This window comes from Sturnus vulgaris, chromosome 23, assembly GCF_052056855.1.
Source record: "Sturnus vulgaris isolate bStuVul1 chromosome 23, bStuVul1.hap1, whole genome shotgun sequence".
In the NCBI taxonomy this organism is placed as follows: domain Eukaryota; kingdom Metazoa; phylum Chordata; class Aves; order Passeriformes; family Sturnidae; genus Sturnus; species Sturnus vulgaris.
In genome coordinates, this window is record NC_142265.1 from 9007318 (window position 1) to 9025759 (window position 18442).

Sequence of the window (18442 nt, forward strand, 5' to 3'; positions counted from 1 at the left end):
CAGAGAAGGCTTCGATGACTTTCTGTGTGTTGTATCGCTGTGTCACAACCCATTTTGATTTTGTATGCTGGGTTTTGGTGAGCTATGGAACACACAGCACAGCTCAGGAGGCCTGGGTTCTGGTATCCACTGTGTATGCACAACTTAGTAGTCATCTGGGTTTCACAAGAGCTTTTCCCAGCATCTGATGGGAGGGAGGTGTGGCAAAGCGCCTTCCCTTTTGAGCCATCGTGGCTCTGTTGTCTGGGCTTCCTCTCTTGCACCTTCTTCTAAGAGGGAGAGCACAGCAGCAATGCCAGCCAGCTCCCAGATGTGGGAGCTGCAAGGCTGGTGGCAGGCGTGGGCTCCTCATTCTTTGCAGCAGCGTTGGGAATCCATGTTATCGTCCTTTGGAGAGAGCGGGATCGTGATTCACCAGAAAGTCTTCCGGGAATGCAGCGGGGTTTCAGGTTTCTTCAACTATCGGCTAACAATTCTCAGATTGCAAATATGTCAGCCCAGTCTCTCCTGCCCAGAGTTTACTCCTTCTCTCCCTCTGCTGCTGTTCAGACTGTACTGATTTTAGATTTAAACCTGTGGCTTTTCAGATGTATCAGGTGCAAACACTCTCCGCATTTGGATGTAGCCCTTTGTTCAACAGATACTTACTGTGCCTTGAAAGCCTCGGTCCCTGCATGAGGTTGGCTGCGTTGTCCCCCTGTGTAATGATAGTGGAATCAAGGCACCCAAAACCCAGGCATCTTGCTTGAGCTTACAAGTGGAATTGGTGGTCGCCAGGAGCAGAAGCCAGGAATCTCATCTCCTTGCTTTAACCACCGGGAATTAAGTTTGCTATTGTCTTTAAAACTACCAGGCTGTAGTGGATGTGTTGCTAAATTTCAGAGAACGATTTTTGTGCAGTCTTCTTTTTGTCATGTTCTTTTCAAGATGTTTTGAATTGTTTGTCTCCTGGTGTCAGTGTATCTACTTTCTAGTTAACTGTCTTGTATGGCATGCCTGCTGAAATCTAGTTTGAATCTCAGGGTATGTGGAAGGAGCTTACAGCACTTGAGATGCCTACTGTCATGCGCAGCCAGACAGATGAGAGGCTGAGGTGGATACCTGCTATCCATCTGCACAGAATCCAGCTGTTGCTACTTCTTACAGCAGAGCAGAATCTTCAGGCAGCTGCTTCTGGCATTTGTCCCATTAGGAATTGTGAGGCAAGTGTTATCCCTCTGAGTGGACACTAGAAGAGGAAGGCTTTCCAAAGTTTAGCCAGGTCCCTCTGTCAGCCCAGGGTAGCTTTCCATCCTGCCTCAAGCAGGGTTTTGAATGACCTCCTTGGAGCACCAGCCTAGTCCCAAATAAAGAAAGAAGATAGGTGCCCCCCAAATGTTACATTCTGCAGGAACCTCACAGCTGATGAGACCCATCCACGCTGCAGGCAGTGCCTGAAGGTTTTGTCGTGGCAGCTGCCAGGTCCTTCGGGATCGAGGTGTGTGTTCTATGGAGTCTCATCTGAGAACCAGAGGGACAGGAGGTGCATCTCTGGACTCTGTAGGCGTGGGCTTTTCAGGGCCCCGGGCTGCTTCCTTCCTGAAGTATTCACCATACTGGGCTGTACTAGGGTTAACGCTGCGGTGCTGCTAAGCATTCACATTTTCAGTGAAGCATTTTGGGATCTGTTACAAACACTATATCATGTTACAATATCATGCCTGTGCAGATGTGCCACAGGCAGACCTGGATCTCTCAACCTACCGTGTAAATGGAAGCAGCTCCTCAGCAGGTCTAGCCACACAATGGCGTCAGTGGGTTTATGACCCTCAGGACTGTGGTGCAGTGTTGCAGGGATTGTGAGTGTGGCAAAGCGGAGGTGGGGGAGGGCCTCTGGGCCACCAGCAGCAGGAGCTGCTGCAGAGCTTGCTTTCTGGAATGCTGTCTGGCAGCAACCTCTTCCAGTGGGACTGAAGGCTCCCTGTGGCTGGCCAGCCAGTGGCTGCAGGCAGCATGTGTGCTTAATGCTGCAGCTTGTGCCATATGGACTTTCTCCTCCTCCCTGCTTGCCCTCTCCGTGTCTCTTTCCCCGCTCAGCTCCCCTCCCCCTACAAGTGGTTTGACAGAGCAATTGGGCAGGCACTGGGACAGCAGCTCTGACATAAATCTCTCCTGGTGTGGAATGAGGGGTATAAATATCCAGAGAGTGATGTGATCTTTCCAGCTGCTATTAATAGGTCTCTGGAGAACAAGAGCAGCAAGCGAGACTGGCTGACACTTAAAGGGCTAGCAACTCCCCTATGTGCTGTGAAAATTAATCAGTGCTGTAGCTCACCATCTTCCTCCAGGCTAGAGCAGAGCCCTCACCGAGGTGTGTGGGGCGGAGGTGGAGGAGGAGGGAACAACTAACAACTCCTAGCTAGGAAGCAATGAATGATAGGCCAAGCTGTGCATGAAGGATCTCACTAACTAAGGAAGAATGCTTGGGCGGGCTGTGCCACAGCAGTGTTTGCATAGCATGCCAGCAGCCTGTGGCTCAGCTTGCAGGGAGGCAGGTGCCGAGAAGACCCCTTTGCAGAGAAGACCCTTTCTGCAGTCACAGAACTTGCTCATGGTGTATGACAAACTGCAGCCTGCACCTTGTGGTGATCACAGACTTTTGGGGATAATGGGTCTGCAAAATGTGCTTCACTCTGCTTTCTTTGCAAGGGTGCAGTGATTTGCCCTGGTAGAGTGAGCACTTGGCTTTTGCTAGTGGCATCTCCAGGGTCACCTTCAGCAAGCCAGGAGCAGGATGTGTAGTGCTGCTGAGCTCTTGCGGTGCTATTTAGATACCTGGAGTTTGGTCTGGAGCTGATACTTCCTGTCCCTGGGTGGCAGAAGAAATCTGTGCACAGCATCTGGCCTGCGTGGTCCAAATAGGAGGAACAGACCACAGCAATCCCCTCCTTGTGTGCTGGGAAGTTTCTCAGCCTGTGCACAGGAAAGCTTCTCAGGTGCATTGTGGGGATGTCACGCAAAGCATATAGCGGATGTGAGCAAACAGAGTGATACCTCAGCTTCCATGAACATGTGGTTTACTCTCTTTCCCTCCTGCTTCTCCAGGAAGTAAAAAAGACTCTGGCAGGGTTAGGATGTAGTTACCAGAGTTGTGTGTTGGACCAAGAGTTTGTGGTGGCCTTCCAGAATACACAATGTGATACGGAACTGCATCTCAGCAATCTCTAATGCCTGTGCAGAGTTCCAAGGGGTATATTCCCAGTGTGAGCAGGAGACTTCGTCAAGGCAACCAGATCCTGCAAGGAGGGCTACTGCAGCGTTACTTAGCTGCATGCATGTCCTTTAGCCCAGAAACCTCTGTGTTCTGCCCTAACCTCCTCTTCTCTGCCAGATTCTGCCTCAGCCTGCGGGGCTATTCAGAAAGCTGAGCTGGTTTTTGGGCAGGCGACCATCATCCTGCTATCTGAGCAGGCCTGTGGCACATTGCATTATCCTTCTGGGCTGGAAGCTCCTGCTGAAGTGAACACCCCCTGCTTTAACCCAGAGCCTTAAATCATGAGCTGGAGCTGTCCCTCATGCCCCTGAGAGAGGCAGAGCTTGTCTGACGAGTGCCTGCACTTCCTGGCTCTGCCTTTGCCTTGCAACCGACTGCCTCCTTCACAGTTGCCTCAGCCTTTGTCCCCTGCTCTGCTCCAGTTTTCTCTTTATAGGCTTGTGTCAAGACTGTCTGCTCAGTTGTCTTCTCTGTGTTTTGCAGTGCAGAGGAAACTTACTTTGCAGCAAAAGGGGTTCCTGAAAACAGTAGGGCACCAGATTTCTCTCTAGAGTCACAAAGTTGTCTAAGCTCTGGGAACACCTGCAAAATAGCTCTGAGCATCCTTCTGCTCATCAAAGGGCCAGTCTGTCATGGAGCACCCATTTCTCATCTTGGCCTTGGAAATGGGGGCTCTTGTGTCTGTGGCTGTTCCTTGAAGTACTGGCAAGTCTGCCATGCCTGGGTGAGAGTTTACAGCTTGTCAGCATGTGAGTGAGTAACTGCAGAGCAGGATTTTTTGCTCCAAGGCACCAAGGCTAATTCCCAGCATGAGTGGCTCTGGGTTGTGCCTTGCCATGGACTTTGTCTGGTCCTGTGACCAAGCAACAGCCCCAGTGCACTGGTCCTGGGTTGTGCCCCCAGCAGCTGCATCTGTATGAGGGGCACTATGCTGACTTGCTGCTCTTTTCTCTTGCAGGTTTCTGATCGAAGGGCCTGGGAGCTCCTTCCACTGGCACTGTAGGAAGCTTTAGCCAAGCCAATGCACCCTGACAACAAACTGCCCAGCCATGGCAAGGCAGGCAGCAGCAGTGCCCTGGCCCAGCACCACAATGTGAACCAAGCACCCACCTGTAACTTGGGCTCAAAGGGTGTGGGAGCAGGCAGCCATGGCAGCAAGGCCACTCAGATTTCCCCTGGCAACTCTGGACTGAAAAACAGCCAGAATGCTGTCCCAAACTTCAGCTCCTTGAAGGGCAAGGTGAAGCGGGAACGAAGTATCTCAGTGGACTCTGGAGAACAGCGAGAAGCCAGCACCCCATCACAGGACACAGAATCAAAAGGTAATGCTCTCCTAGACCTTGCCGCAGCATGTCCTCCTCTCAGTTGCTACAAATATTCTGGCAGGACTTGGGATAGGAGCATCTTTGGTTTTTGTGCTGTGCCTTCTGTTCAGACTTGTCCTGGCTGCCTGTGTGACTTTGCATCACTGCTTGTCACATCTGCAGTTTTTCGACTGAAGTGGCTGAATTCTCATTTGCTTTGCATTTCATTCCCTCAACCATTTGTTACACCCAGAATCTGGCCTTGGTTTTCACAGGCTACTGAGGCCATCTAAGCAACAGCATAGTTCACTGAAACTACACCAAATGCCCCTGCGTGTGCAATGTGCAAACTTTCAACTTGAGACTAAGTTGTTTTCCGTCTCCTTGATGGTAGGGAGCTTCTTTGTGGGTTTGCAGCTGCCCAACGATTCAGTCGGTTAGCAAGGAGGTGCTGCGAGGGTCACTGTCTGAACAGTTCTGTGGTTTCATCAGCAGTGGATGACTCTTGTGTTACAGCATGTGGCTTCTGGAAAAGGGCTGAGTCGGTGCTTCTAAACCCTTTGCCTTCCCTGTCCTCAGCGGCCTTCCCTGTAACCTCTTGTATTCCATCAAGCTCTGTGCTCGGTGGCTGTGTGGGATACTTGAGCATCTCACAGACGGTTGTAGGAGGAGAAATTCCAGTTGTGCCCTTGGTTCCAACCAAGACTCACACCCGGTCTGCAGACACAGAGCTGCTGTTCTGGCTTGTGCTCCTAAGGATTTGTTTTCACAGTCAAAGCCATGTTGCCTGACTGACTTAGGCCAGAGCTGTGCCATGGAAGAACTGGTAGAATGTACCTGAATGGACTTCCTGCCACCAGGAAGTCTCCCCACAGTGTTACAGGGGTGACCGTACACCACTGATCATAAGTGTTTGCAGTTTTATCCCAGAACTGTCTTGTAAACACATTTCCACTGGAAGATTATTAAAACAGCTTGATCAGAAATACCCGAATCTCCTGTATTCCTAATACACTGACAGATCATGTGGATTTGGTCATGACGTAAAAAAGACAATGTAAAAAAGTAAGACCAGACAACGTTTCATTAGTTAAAGCACACAACTGGAAGTTATTCATCCTGTGTCTGATTGCTCTCCCTGAGTCCCTAAGTGCCTTTAGGCAAGCCACTTCCTCTCTCAGCTGCATCAGTCCCATCTGAGAGGGGGGACACGTGGAGGGAGCATACTATAGAGAGCGTGAAGGCCCCTGCCTGAGTGATATTGACAAAGAGCAGAGTCTGTCTCTTGTTCCTACAAAGGATGTGAATGCGCCCTCCCATTCTATATTCAAATTTTAATTTTTGAATCACAGACCCTTTCAATTTAATACCCAAAGCTCTGTAGTTTGGAACTGCAGGTAGACATCCTGTGTGCATAGATTCCTTTCAGGCAGTTAGAAATACATCTCATTCTAAACTTTGGCTCTCACTGGAAGGTCTCACTAGATCTGGCAAGGAGTCCAGACTGAGCAGACGCTTCAGGTTCTTAACCAGTGCTGGGCAGATGTTAGCATAAGGTTTATTGCTCAGTGCATCCTGGTTGGGTTGGCACTGCCAACATGCAGCACCCAGCTGGGCAGGAACCCCAGCTTTTCAGCCCCTTAAGCACCTCTGATGGCCCTGTCCCTTTGCAGGTGAGGTGGCTCCCCGTAGTAAGCGACGATGTGTGCTGGAAAGGAAGCAGCCGTACAGCGGTGATGAATGGTGCTCTGGGCCGGACAGCGAGGAAGACGACAAACCCATCAGCAGTGCACACAGTAAGTGACTGCCTCCTTACCAGCTCTGGAGCTTGAATAAAGTCAGGTCCTTCTGCAGCTCAGGAGGGCTGATGACACTGGCACCTCTAGCTTTACCTGTGTGTGCTCACTTAGCTGAGTGTGTGAGGGCGCATTGCACTTGGTGGTCATTGTGCTGTGAGGATGTTTGCCATGAAGTGAGGTCTGGGACTTATTTTGCAGAGATGCTACTGAGATGCTGGAGGGAAAGGTGTTGAGTTTCAATGTTCCTGCTGTATGTTGCTCTGGCCACATTACCTTGGTCATAATGGCAGCCAGAGTATGTGATGTGCATTGCTTTTGTTGCAGCAGCTGAGTCTGTGCCAGGCCACTCACCTTTCTCTCTGCATCTGTGTTGTAAAGACAGCTGAGTCTAAGGAAACTCTTGGGGTCTTGATAGTGGTTCAGGCAGAGCTGAGCTGGCCTAAGATGTGCACTTTTTGGGACAATGAAGTGTAGGTCTCTATTTTCCAAAAGCATCAGCATTCTTTGACATTATGTATCTACAATTCACTTTGCTTTCAAACTGTTAACAGGGAGAATATCTGAGAGATGGGGCAAGGTCCTGTGGGGTCCAAGGAGATGTCCATGTTGTCTGCTGGAGAACATGAACGTGTAGAAAAGCAAGAAGAGAGTGGGCTCTGTGCCTGCCAGCACATTGTTGCCATCTTCTCCAGAGCATCCACTTGCACTTCTCAGCACAGTCCGCAGCCTGTGCAGCCTGTGCAGGAAGGGATAGCGCTGTGTCCCTTGTCACAGCCTGCTCCCAGATCTGCCTGGCGAGAATGGGTCACGGTGGGGCTGGCAAGGAGGCAGCACCTGTGTCCCCTCAGCGGGTTCCCAGCGGTGTCTCCTGCGGTGGCAGGGTCGGGCTGCAGGAGCTGCTGCGATGGGGAGAGGCAGCTGGAAGGGAGCAGGGAGCCAGCTGAGTTAAGTGGCGAGGGTAGAGGAAGGCAAGGCATTGGTAATTGGTAATTGCAGTGCTTAGTGATGTTTTACTGAATAACGCTGAGGACTGGCAGCTCTGCCGTGCGCGGCGGCCCCGCGCCGGGCGGGCCCGTGCTGCCCCCTGCCGGCGGCCCGCCCGCAGCGCTCTGCTCTGCTCCCGCAGGCTGTCATGTAGCAGATCCTGCCATGTCCGCGGCCCCACCGCTTGGCCCAGGGTCCAACCCGCTGCCGACCCTGAGCGAGAGCAGTGCTTCCGGCGTGCCCCACGGTGCTGCCCCTGGCTTGCGGTCAGAGGCTGCAGGAGGCGGAGGCGGCGGAACAGGGAAGCAGCCTTCACAGTTTGTTTACGTCTTCACAACGCACCTTGCTAACACGTAAGCTGTAAACCCCATACCTCCCCCACTGGTACTGGCTGGCCTTGCCACACCTGGCCGGCCTTGTCACACCTTCCTGCTGCATGCAGCACTTGAGCACAAGAGAGCTGGAGAAACCTGTGTCTCTCTGGTTGCACAGGGTGGGAAACCCCTGGGGTTCATGAGGTATGCTGGCAGCCACTTCAGGTGGGCAAACTTGGACTTAAATGCCCACTTCCTCCCAGTGAGGCTCCACACTCTATTTCACCCACTGTAGAGCCCATCTAGTTGGCATCCAACGCAATGATTCCTCCAAAGCAGTATGGGCTACTGGTCTGTTTCAAAAGTATCTAAGGGGTGGGTGTCACAGGGAGTGTAATGTAATCCATGGTATTCTCCAAACAGTTCCTCTCTTCTGCCCTGCGTTTCTCAGTCATAGAGTCTTAGCAGTTAGTTTAGTCTGTTTAGCCTAGTCTGTTTAGTTTTAGAGCTCTGCTGTACCACAGGTTCAGTGTGGGAGCATCTTGATGACAACCACCTTAGGACAGCAGGCACAAAGCAAAGCCTGTCACAGGACATGGGAAGAGGGAAATTGAACAGCAAGTGATCATCCTCACTGGGGGCTGTGCAGGACAGATGGGAGGACTCTGAGAACATTCCGCCTTCTTGGTTACCTCCAGAGATTTTCTTCTTCCTGCGGAACTGAAGAACGGAGGTGGTAGCTGGGGCCTTGAATGGGTAGGATGGGGCAGAGTGCCTGTTCTCAAGTGATTTGTGCTCTCTCCCCAGAGCTGCAGAAGCTGTCCTGCAGGGCCGAGCTGACTCTATTCTGGCATACCATCAACAGAATGTCCCACGGGCAAAGCTAGACCAGGTATACCACCTGTGACCCAACTGCTCCTGTTGGCACATGCTGCCCACTATTACCCTTCCTATCTGATGTGACCATTCTCCCCCATCCCCTGGCACAGCTGTGAAAGAAGGGGTTGCCAGAATGCCCTTTCTGTGGGGTAGGAAGCTGCTTTGCTGTGAAATCTCTTTGGCACAAGTCTTTGCTGTTGTCAGCTGTGAAAAGTTTGGGATGGGGCATGGCATGTTCTCTCACAAGCCACGTGTACAGAGTACCTGCGTGTGCATTCCTAGATCATGTAGTAGTACCTACATTTATTCCTGCAAGGAATGACGGTGAACTGCCATGAGGCTTCACTTTGGGACAGAGAGGTCTCCTTCAGGGTGCGGGGAAGAATACCTTCCTGGGATCTTTCCCTGCTCAAGTTTCTTCCCCTTTTCTCTGCCAGGCACCACCTGCTCCTAAAGTGCTGGGCGTTGCTGAGCCACTTCCAATTAATCCTCCTGCTGCCAACACTCCACAGTCCCAGCCACTGGCCCCTCAAGCAAGTCAACCACAGGCGCAGCCTCCCCCACCACAGCCTCCAGCCCCACCACCTCAGGCCATCAGTCAAACACCTTTACCTGCGCCCAGCAGCCTGCCTCAGGAAGGGGCAAGTGAAGATGGCCGGAGAGATCTGACTCCCAACTCTTTGGGGAACAATAGCAGCAACAACCAGCCTGGAAGTAACCATCCAAATACACCCACTGCATCTGCCAGCACCATACAGCCTGGGCAAGTGGACTCCTCCACCACACCCAGCTCCAGCCTCCTTGGAGAGGGCCCAGGCTCAGGGATGCCAGGGAATGGGCAGGCAGGCCTGGGCCCCAGGAACACCATGAACTCAGAGGGGCTCTCAAAGGAGCAGCTGGAGCACCGAGAGCGCTCTCTGCAGACCCTGAGAGACATTGAGCGTCTGCTGCTGCGCAGTGGGGAGGCCGAGCCCTTCCTGAAGTCCAGCCAAAATGTGGGTGAGGGAGGGACTGCCCCTCAGCCACAGGCTGCCCCTGCCCAGCCCCCTGCACCCCCTGCCAGCATGAAGAAGTATGAAGAGCCTCTGCAGTCCATGATCTCCCAGACCCAGAGCCTTGGTGGGCCCGGCCTGGAGCACGAGGTGCCCCACCACCCTGGCGCTGACATGGGACAGCAGATGAACATGATGATGCAGCGGCTGAACCAGGACAGCCTGACACCAGAGCAAGTGGCCTGGAGGAAGTTGCAGGAAGAGTACTATGAGGAAAAGCGACGGAAAGAGGAGCAGATCAGCATCCATGGCCGATCCATGCAGGAGATCATGATCCCGCAGTCAATGGGGAGCATGATGATGCGTGGGCCTCCACCACCCTACCACAGCAAGCCTGGAGAGCAGTGGCCACCAGGGATGGGCAGCCAGCTGCGGGGACCCATAGATGTGCAGGACCCTCTGCAGCTGCGGGGAGGGCCACCCTTCCCTGGGCCACGGTTCCCTGGGAATCAAATGCAGAGAGTCTCTGGCTTTGGAGGGATGCAGAACATGCCCTTGGATGCTCTTGGGCCCATGAATGCCGTGCAGAGGCCAATCAGGCCCAGCATGGGATGGAGTGATGATATGTCTCCTATGGGAGGCCCTGGGAACTTTCCACAAGGCAGCTTGCCCTACCCACCAGGGCAAGGGGACCCAGAAAGGTTTATGAATCCCCGTGCCAGAGAGGAGATCTTACGGCATCAGCTCATGGAGAAACGCCCAGTGGCAATGCAGAGGCCCATGGGGATATCCAGCAACTCCATAAGCCAGGGCATGGAAATGGAGAGGATGATGCAGGCTCACAGGCAGATGGATCCATCTATGTTTGCTGGGCAGATAACGGGTGAGAGCCTGAGCAGTGCCCCAATGGGAATGGATTTTGCAGGCACTCGGGGGATGCTGAGCCCCCCTATGAGTCAGTCAGGCCTTCGAGACATGGACACACCCATGGGCCCTGGCAACCTCAACATGAACATGAATGTCAATATGAACATGAACATGAACCTCAATGTCCAGATGACCCCACAGCAGCAGATGATGATGTCGCAGAAGATAAGAGGCCCTGAAATGATGACCCACCAGGGCATGAACCCTGAGGAGCTGGCCAGGGTTAGGGCTCAGAATGGCAATGGCAGTGCAATACTAACGGGACCCCAGAAAATGATGATTCCCTCACAGTTCCCCAACCAAGGACAGCAAGGCTTCTCAACTGGGCAAGGGTCTTACCCCAACCTGCCCCAGGAGATGGGCAGTGGCTCAGACATATTCAGCCCTGAACAGGGCACCATGCCTGTTGGGAGCATCAGTGGCACCACCAGACTCAGCCACATTCCTCTGCCTCCAGCCGCCAATCCCACTCCCACACCAGGGGGAAACCTTGCCAACATGCACCCAGCACCTTCCCGGGGGCTGGGCCGCCGGCCCTCCGACCTCACCATCAACATCAACCAGATGAATTCCCCCAGCATGGGTCACCTCAAGTCTCCCACCCTTAGCCAGGTGCATTCACCACTGGTCACCTCCCCATCTGCCAATCTCAAGTCCCCACAGACGCCCTCACAGATGGTCAGCATGCCACCTTCAAACCAGTCTGGACCTCTCAAGTCCCCCCAAGTGATGAGTTCCTCTCTCAACGTCCGGTCTCCCACTGGCTCACCAAGCCGCCTGAAGTCCCCTTCTATGGCTGTTTCTTCCCCTGGTTGGGTGCCATCTCCCAAAGCCACCATGCCCAGCCCGGGAGTCAACCAGAGCAAGCAGACTCTCAATACGAACTCATCTGCTTCCATCGGAGCACTGGATCAGGGTATGCTTAGTGTCTTGTATGCAAGTGCACGTCTGTGCTTAGTTTTGGTGAGTTTATGGACAGGGTTTCTCTCCAGCCCACGAGCTCTCTCTGGAGTGGGAAAACATGTGTTCCTGTGCCTGGCCCCACATCTCACAGAGCAGGGGTCCAAATAGGACCTTTTCAGGTAGATCTGTGACTCAGGCAGTAAATGCTGTGTCTGTGCTGGGCAGTCAGGGGCAGGTTTAAGTGGAAGTCTGTCACTGCTCTGGAGCAGGGCCTCTACATGAGCCTTCTCAGAGTCCACAGAGTGCTGGACTAGGCCAGCTCTGTGCTTTGCAGTCTCCTCTGGTCACTGCTGTCAGGGGGAGGGAACAGGGTTGCTCTCTGGTGGGGGCAAGCCACAGTGTGTGGCTTACAATACAAAGTTGATCTCTCTCTTGTTTGCAGGTTCTCTCCCTTCTGGGACTCGGAGCAGCTCTTCTGCACCAGCCAGCAACACCTCTAGCACTATGAATCCAAACATGCCTTTTACTTCCTCTCCAGATCCATCCCCTTCCCAGAACCCCCTCTCACTGATGATGTCCCAGATGTCCAAGTATGCCATGCCCAGCTCCACGCCACTTTATCACAATGCCATCAAAACTATCGCCACCTCTGATGACGAGCTGCTGCCAGACAGGCCTATGCTCCCACCTGGAAGTATGTCAGGTATCTACTTCTGGAGATGGGCTTGTGAGAGGTCAGACTCTCTTGTGGCTGCCAGTGGACCTGTGGCAGCAGGTGGAGGAGGTATTAGAAACTCTGATCTCCCCATGACTGCCGTTTCACATAGCTTAAATTTACTCCTGTTTGTAACAGTCTCTGCACTTACCTGCCCTCTGCCCAGGCTGTCCGTCAGCTTCTGGCTTGGGTGGAAGGACTTTAGCTGATCTGGCTTGAGTCCTTCCACAACACCTGGAAGTTTTTTACCTTTACCCATATAGATGTATTTGGCCTGAGTTTTCATGGCTCCTGGAGTTTTCTCAGGTTCAAGACTTGCAGGCAGAGGTCTGCTGCTTAGAGCCCTTGTGTTCCTGTGCAGTGGGACAGGGATGCTCTGAATGGGGCTTGAGTGTCTGGTGTTTTGAGTGGAGCCTAAGTGCCTGCACAGGCAGGGCTGTGTTGTAGCACAGTTGTGATTTCAGTAGGCCAGATATGCTCCACTAACTAATGGCACTGGTGAGGTCACCTAGGCAAATGAGTGTTTTTTGTCATGTGGTGACCAGCCCAAAGGGGAATTCCAACATGCTCTACCACTTGATTTAGGGGTCTAAAGCTGTCTGATAAATATCTTTGGCAGTTTTGAAAATGAAAAATCAACTTTTTGACTCTTTCACCTCTGAGCAGTTCACTTAGGTTGACCGCAGGCATGCAAATGCCTTGGCTGCCTTTGCAGGCACTGATAGCTGCTCTGCTTTTCTGATGGGCACAGGCCTTCCTGCCCAGACAGCACTTGTGCTGGGCTGCTGGCTCTTCTACTTTTGTCCGCCTCAGCACTTGAGGTTGTGTGGTCACTGGAGCTTGGTGGGTGGCAAACCCTCTGGCAGGCAGTGGTGAAATGTCACTCCTTGCTGCCTTTCAGGCAGCTGAGAGTCCTGATGAGACCATGATGTAGGGCACGCACCGAGCCAGCCAGGACTCTAAAATCAGGGGAATGTTAGAAATTACAAATCTAGCATGGGACTGGATGAAGCTGGAAGAGCCCTCTGGTGGTTGTGGGCTTGAGGAGCTGGAGTTGGAGACACTTTTTCCTGATGTTGGTGCTTTGTAAGCCCATTTTGGAGCTGCTTACAGAGCATCATGCTCCATGCTCATGGCATTCTGAGCAGGACTGCTTGGCAGGCTTTCAGGATGTGCATTTTGCAACCCTGCAAGGTCTGTGGGAAGGGTTAACTCTTCTCTCTTTTTCCTGTCCTTAGGCGTGACGGGGAATCAGCCAAATCAACTGCACTTGAACTCTGTGGGGCCTGGATCCGCTCAGAGCCCCATGGGAATGAACCTGCCTGGTCAGCAGCCCCTTTCCCACGAACCGCCCCCCACCTCCATGATGTCCTCCCCAAACCCTTTGGGCTCCAACATTCCTATGCATCCGAGTGGGCCAGGGGCGGGCATGCCCCCCCAAAACCCCATGATGCTGCCCCCGGGTCCCCAGGACTCGTTGAACCAGCAGTGTGGCCCTGTGCCCAACAGTTCACAGATGATTCCTTCTAACCAGCTTGTGTTCCCCCGCATGCAGCAGCCCCACAATGCCATGCCATCTCCTGCCGGAGGCATGCCCATGGCCCCCAGTGCAGGAGGTGGCCCTGGGATGCAGCAGCATTACCCGCCAGGGATGCCCTTGCCACCTGAGGATCTTCCCTCCCAACAGCCTGGCCAGATGCCCCCTCAGCAGCACATGATGGGCAAGAACATCCCTTCTCGGATCGGTGACCCCTACCCGCCCGTGCTTCCTGGGGTGGCGTCGGTGCTGAACGACCCCGAGCTCAGTGAGGTCATCCGCCCTACGCCCACGGGGATCCCGGAGTTTGACCTGTCCAGGATCATCCCGTCAGAGAAGCCAAGCAGCACCTTGCAGTATTTCCCCAAGAACGACAGCCAGGCACCCAAATCTCAGCCTTCCAACCTCCACCTCATGAATCTGCAGAACATGATGGCTGAGCAGCCCCCCGTGCGTCCAGGTATGAATGCTCCCAGCCTCCCCGGTCAGCAGGGCGTGCAGAGGGGACTCAGCATGCCCATGTGCCATCCTGGACAAGTGCCCATGCTGGGCAGGACAGGCATACCGCCCCAGCAAGGCATGATGGGCAACAGCATGCACCAGGGCATGATGTCTCCGCAGCAGAGCCTGATGGCCCAGCAGAATTTCATGCTGATGCAGGCCAAGCAGAGAAGCATGTCTGTGTCGGGGGAGATGTATGCCCAGACAGGACATATGATGTCACCTCAGGGCTCTCTCATGGGGCCCCCACCTCAGCAGAACCTCATGGTCACGCACCAGATGAGGCAGAGGAGTGTCTCCCTGGACAGCCAGATGAGTTACATCCCCGGGCCTGGGAACATGGCAAACTTGCCTTTTTAACCCTGACTGGCGCTCAGGGCTGGGGAGGGGATGGGGCTGTCCCTACAAACATTTTTAAACCTTTCTGTGGGGGCGGGTTGGGGGCCAATGCCAATGGAGGACACCACGTGGGATGCTTTTCATATCGGATTCGCCTCTACACAGCAAACCAGATGTGCAGTAAACTTGATGTGAATTGGGTTTCTTTTTCCTTTCTTTTTTGGGGAAGAGGAGGGTGGAGAGGCTGGGCATGGGGCTGTTACTTTGAACCCTGTGTGGTGACCAGGGGCATCCAGACCTTGTGGCAGTTTGTAAAGTTTTCACTTACGGTTTTCCTCCGTCAAGTGTTTTTCTTGCCCTTTTTTCCCCCTCTATATTTTTTGTCCTTCCTTTTTAAGCAACCAAAATGTGCAAGAGGGTTTTTGGAACTAGCTGTAAATAGGTCGCTGAGAAAGGCAAAATTTGTGCTGGTTTTTAATTGTTCTGTATTTCTGTGTTTTAATAGAAGCCTCAAGACATGTTTTAAAAAACAGAAAGAAAAAAAAACATGCTAAAGGCAACAGTGTACAAGGATTGAAATCTCTCCTTGGGGGAGGCAGGAGGATCCCCAGGGTGCACAGGGTGTTGAGAGATCCCATTGTAGAGTGACTCTGTCAGACCCGTGTTGTTCATGCATATGAATGGTTTTGCATGTGTGGGAGAGGAGGGGGTGGTGCAGCGTCATGCAGATCTCAGGTCCCATGGATACATGGATACTATGCCAAGTACACAAACATAAGCACTGACCAAGGGCCATTGCGGAGGGTAGGAGCCACCGAGCTGTAGCCCTGGTGAAATGCTGCTGGAGCAGTGCTCATCTGGCAGGGCAGAGGGCACAGCTTTACAGGATGCAGCTATTGCTGCTCTCTAGAGAAGCTGCCGTGTCTGGGATGGGAAGGATGCTGGCCCTTTAGCTGGAGAAGCATCAGGAATCTGGGCTTTGCAGATGGTAACATGCTGGACCTGAAGGTCTTGACCAACTCTGTCACCTCTACTCCCTTCTCTTCCCTTCATGCTATGTTTCCTGTAGGCAAGGTGTTGTGATATGTAGGGACAGGTGGGCTTTGAGATGAGTGAGGTGATGCATTCCAGTGCTTCCAGGAAGGCTAGCTGAGAACACTGATCTTCTGCAGCCTTCCTACACCAGTCTATTACTCATCCATTACCCTTCAGCACTGTGTCACTCTCCCCTGCCATTAAATGCTTTCCCAGGTTTTCCTGGTGCTTGTCAGTCCTTCATCTGTAGAGTTTTGCAGGCAGTCTTTACTCCATCATAACCTGAGCTACTGGCAGCAGCCCTGCCCTGTAGCACAGGAGAGGTCCAGCTCTTGAAGAGGACCTGTCCCTGAGTGCAATACTCTACCTCAACAGTGTTGACAGCGTGGCCATCCTCTGCTTCAGACACAAGAGGCCAGAGTTGAGTTGCAATCTCTTAATTCCTAGGCTGGCAGAAACATGGCATTTGGACAACTCTGGCTTTCCTGCATGCACTCCACCCTCTCCATCCTGTACTCCATAAGGTCTTCCTGCATGCAGCCCTGATGGTCTTTCCCATGTTTTTTCACAGAGGGGAGTGTGTCGTGATGCATGCACATTTCTGCACACATCACAGAATCTCTGGACCTCTGCGGGGACTTGCAATTCCAGCATCCAGTGGTAAACCTGGGGCACACAATTGCTGGAGGATTATCTCTGCAGAGCCAGGCTTAACACACTACCTCTCTTATAACAGAGCTCACCTTTCCCAACTTGCTGTTGCAGGGAGGAGAGGGCTTTGGAAAGGGAGGTTGCCAAGTAGTGAGTGAACAGCAACTCTTTTTATCAGGTTGCAAGCTGTTTAGAAAGGCTGGTGGGTGCTGAAATGTCAGCCCAGCAGCTGTCTTGATCCAGTCTGGAAAGAAGATGGAAACATAAAGTCCAGTTGGGAATACATTGAAGCTTTGAGGCATTTTGTAGTGCTGGGTGAGAAGCATGGGTTTGGACCTGAGGAAGGATCTTGCTCTAGTCTCTTGCTTTGTGGGGGTTTGTTGTATACAATGTGAGCAAGTAACATTTTTGAAGTGGCAAAACAAGAACAATCACAAGAAGTTCTCCTTCCTGCTGCGGCAGTTGGAGCAGAAGAATTATCTTCAGCCCAGGCTTTGGACCTGACATGTTAGCTGCTTGGATTCTCGATCTGAAAGGTGTGTGTTTCATGCAGGAGGATGTGGCTCAAATAGATGTAGCTCTTTCTAAGCTTGACTTGCCTGAAAGGCTGTAGCTTCTCTTGGCTGCACTTCAGGGTGTTGGCTGCTGGTAGCTTCTCGTAAACATCCAAATACCAATTACAGTCCCAAACGTTGTTCATCACCCACCAGCAAGTCTTGGCTAATTTGAAGCCATAACATTTTCTATGTGGAAGTTTTTTTGTTTGCCTGTAGATAGCTGTTGTTTGAGCCTGGTTGAGATCTCCATGTGTTTGTACTTTCCTTGTTGTCCCTTTTGCCCAGCCCAACACAGAGGTTGCATGGGGCTTGCAGTCCTCACTCTGTCAGTAGCACATTGTCCCTGTATCAGCAGGAGCCTGCAGGCTTGTGGCACAGGCCGTGCAGTGCTCAGGAGAGCAGTGCTGAGCACTCACAGGGACATGGCAGTGCCATGCTATTTCTGCCTGGCAACAGGAGGAAGACCTGTCCTTCAGTGACAAATCAAAAGCTAAGCCATGTGACTCAGCAGCCCTGGGTACAAAAGGGAAATCCTGATGCTAGGTCAGAGCTGAGGACTCTGGAGCTGCAGTTGGTGCTCTTCTGCAAAATCCCACTGCTGTGGAACCAGCCCTACCCCTACCACTGTGATGGCTGAACAATGGGGAGAAGAAATGCTGCCTAACACCCCCGTGCCCTGGGCACTGCTCCCAACCATGTCTGTGAACAGCAATGTGGCAGGAGTTCCTTTGGAGGCTCAATGACAGCCAGTCCTTGTTAGACCCGGGCAAGGTTTGCTGTCAGCTGGTTGCCCGCTGCCATGACCTGTGTTTAGTCTTGTGTCTTGTAGTTTATTGCTCGGCTCCTCACCTTGAGTTCTGTGTACTGACTCCACCTAATCACAGTAGAAGATTTGCCCATCTTTTAGCCATGACTTCACCATGTTTTTCCAGCTCCAAAAAAGTGAATGCTGGTAAACCGCATCTTTCAATATGTCGGATAATCACACACCTGGAATTAGCTTTCACATTGAAGTAAAGTTGACTGACCTATTCTCTGTCATCCCATGGAGAAACTTCCCCAGTCATTTTGTACCATTATATAAATATATATATATAAATATAAATATATAAATACAATATGTGAAGACATCTTATTGGTTTTTATTTGAAACAATTTTTAGGCTTGTTTTTGGGTATCTGTGCTGCCTGTAATGTATTGACCTGTTTTATAGGTGCCTTTTTATTAAAAAGACAAATTTCAAGACCTGACCTGTGCCTGTCTTTTTCTATGTGATTTTCCACAGGACTGCAGCAGAGACAGAGAGTATGAGAGGTGCTGGAAGGATTGTGTGGGCATTGAGGGAGCCCCTTCTCTGCAGCACTCCCAGGCATACATTCATTCATGCGTTCCCTTACTTACACCCACCCATGCATGCTCCACTGCCTGTCACAGGCCTGTGATCACTGTGTGTGTGTAGCAGAATGCTCTGCTGGAGCCCCAGCTCTGTCTCTTGGGAGACATGGTTGCCCTGCAGGAAGTGCAGAGCAGTGTGTTGTTTGTGAGGGTCTTGGTGTTTCCATCTTTGGGGTTGCCTTCATCAGAGACCAGGGCTTCCTCTGGCTTGTCTGCTGGAGCCTTGTTTGCAGAGCACAGTCCAGGACTGGGGGTGCAGAGGGTGTGTTGTGGATGGTGGTGACATTGCCTTCCCACACACCATCTCCCAGGAGCCACCTTGGAGTTCCCCTTGGCTCAGTCCCCCTTCCCCGTGGC

At 52.4% G+C, this 18442-nt stretch overlaps 1 protein-coding gene across 2 annotated transcripts in view; it reads left to right on the forward strand.

The window, feature by feature from the left end:
• Window positions 1-17940, forward strand: part of BCL9L (BCL9 like) — a 65010-nt gene extending 47070 nt beyond the window's left edge. For both annotated transcript variants that reach the window (XM_014893544.2, XM_014893543.2), the window contains 7 exons: window positions 4212-4575; window positions 6231-6353; window positions 7483-7693; window positions 8462-8546; window positions 8971-11368; window positions 11798-12058; window positions 13309-17940. In XM_014893544.2, the coding sequence (XP_014749030.2) occupies window positions 4275-4575; window positions 6231-6353; window positions 7483-7693; window positions 8462-8546; window positions 8971-11368; window positions 11798-12058; window positions 13309-14468 (4539 nt within the window). In that variant the 5' untranslated portion in view covers window positions 4212-4274 and the 3' untranslated portion in view covers window positions 14469-17940. The remainder of the gene's footprint in view (window positions 1-4211; window positions 4576-6230; window positions 6354-7482; window positions 7694-8461; window positions 8547-8970; window positions 11369-11797; window positions 12059-13308) is intronic.
• The last annotated feature ends 502 nt before the right edge of the window (window positions 17941-18442 follow it).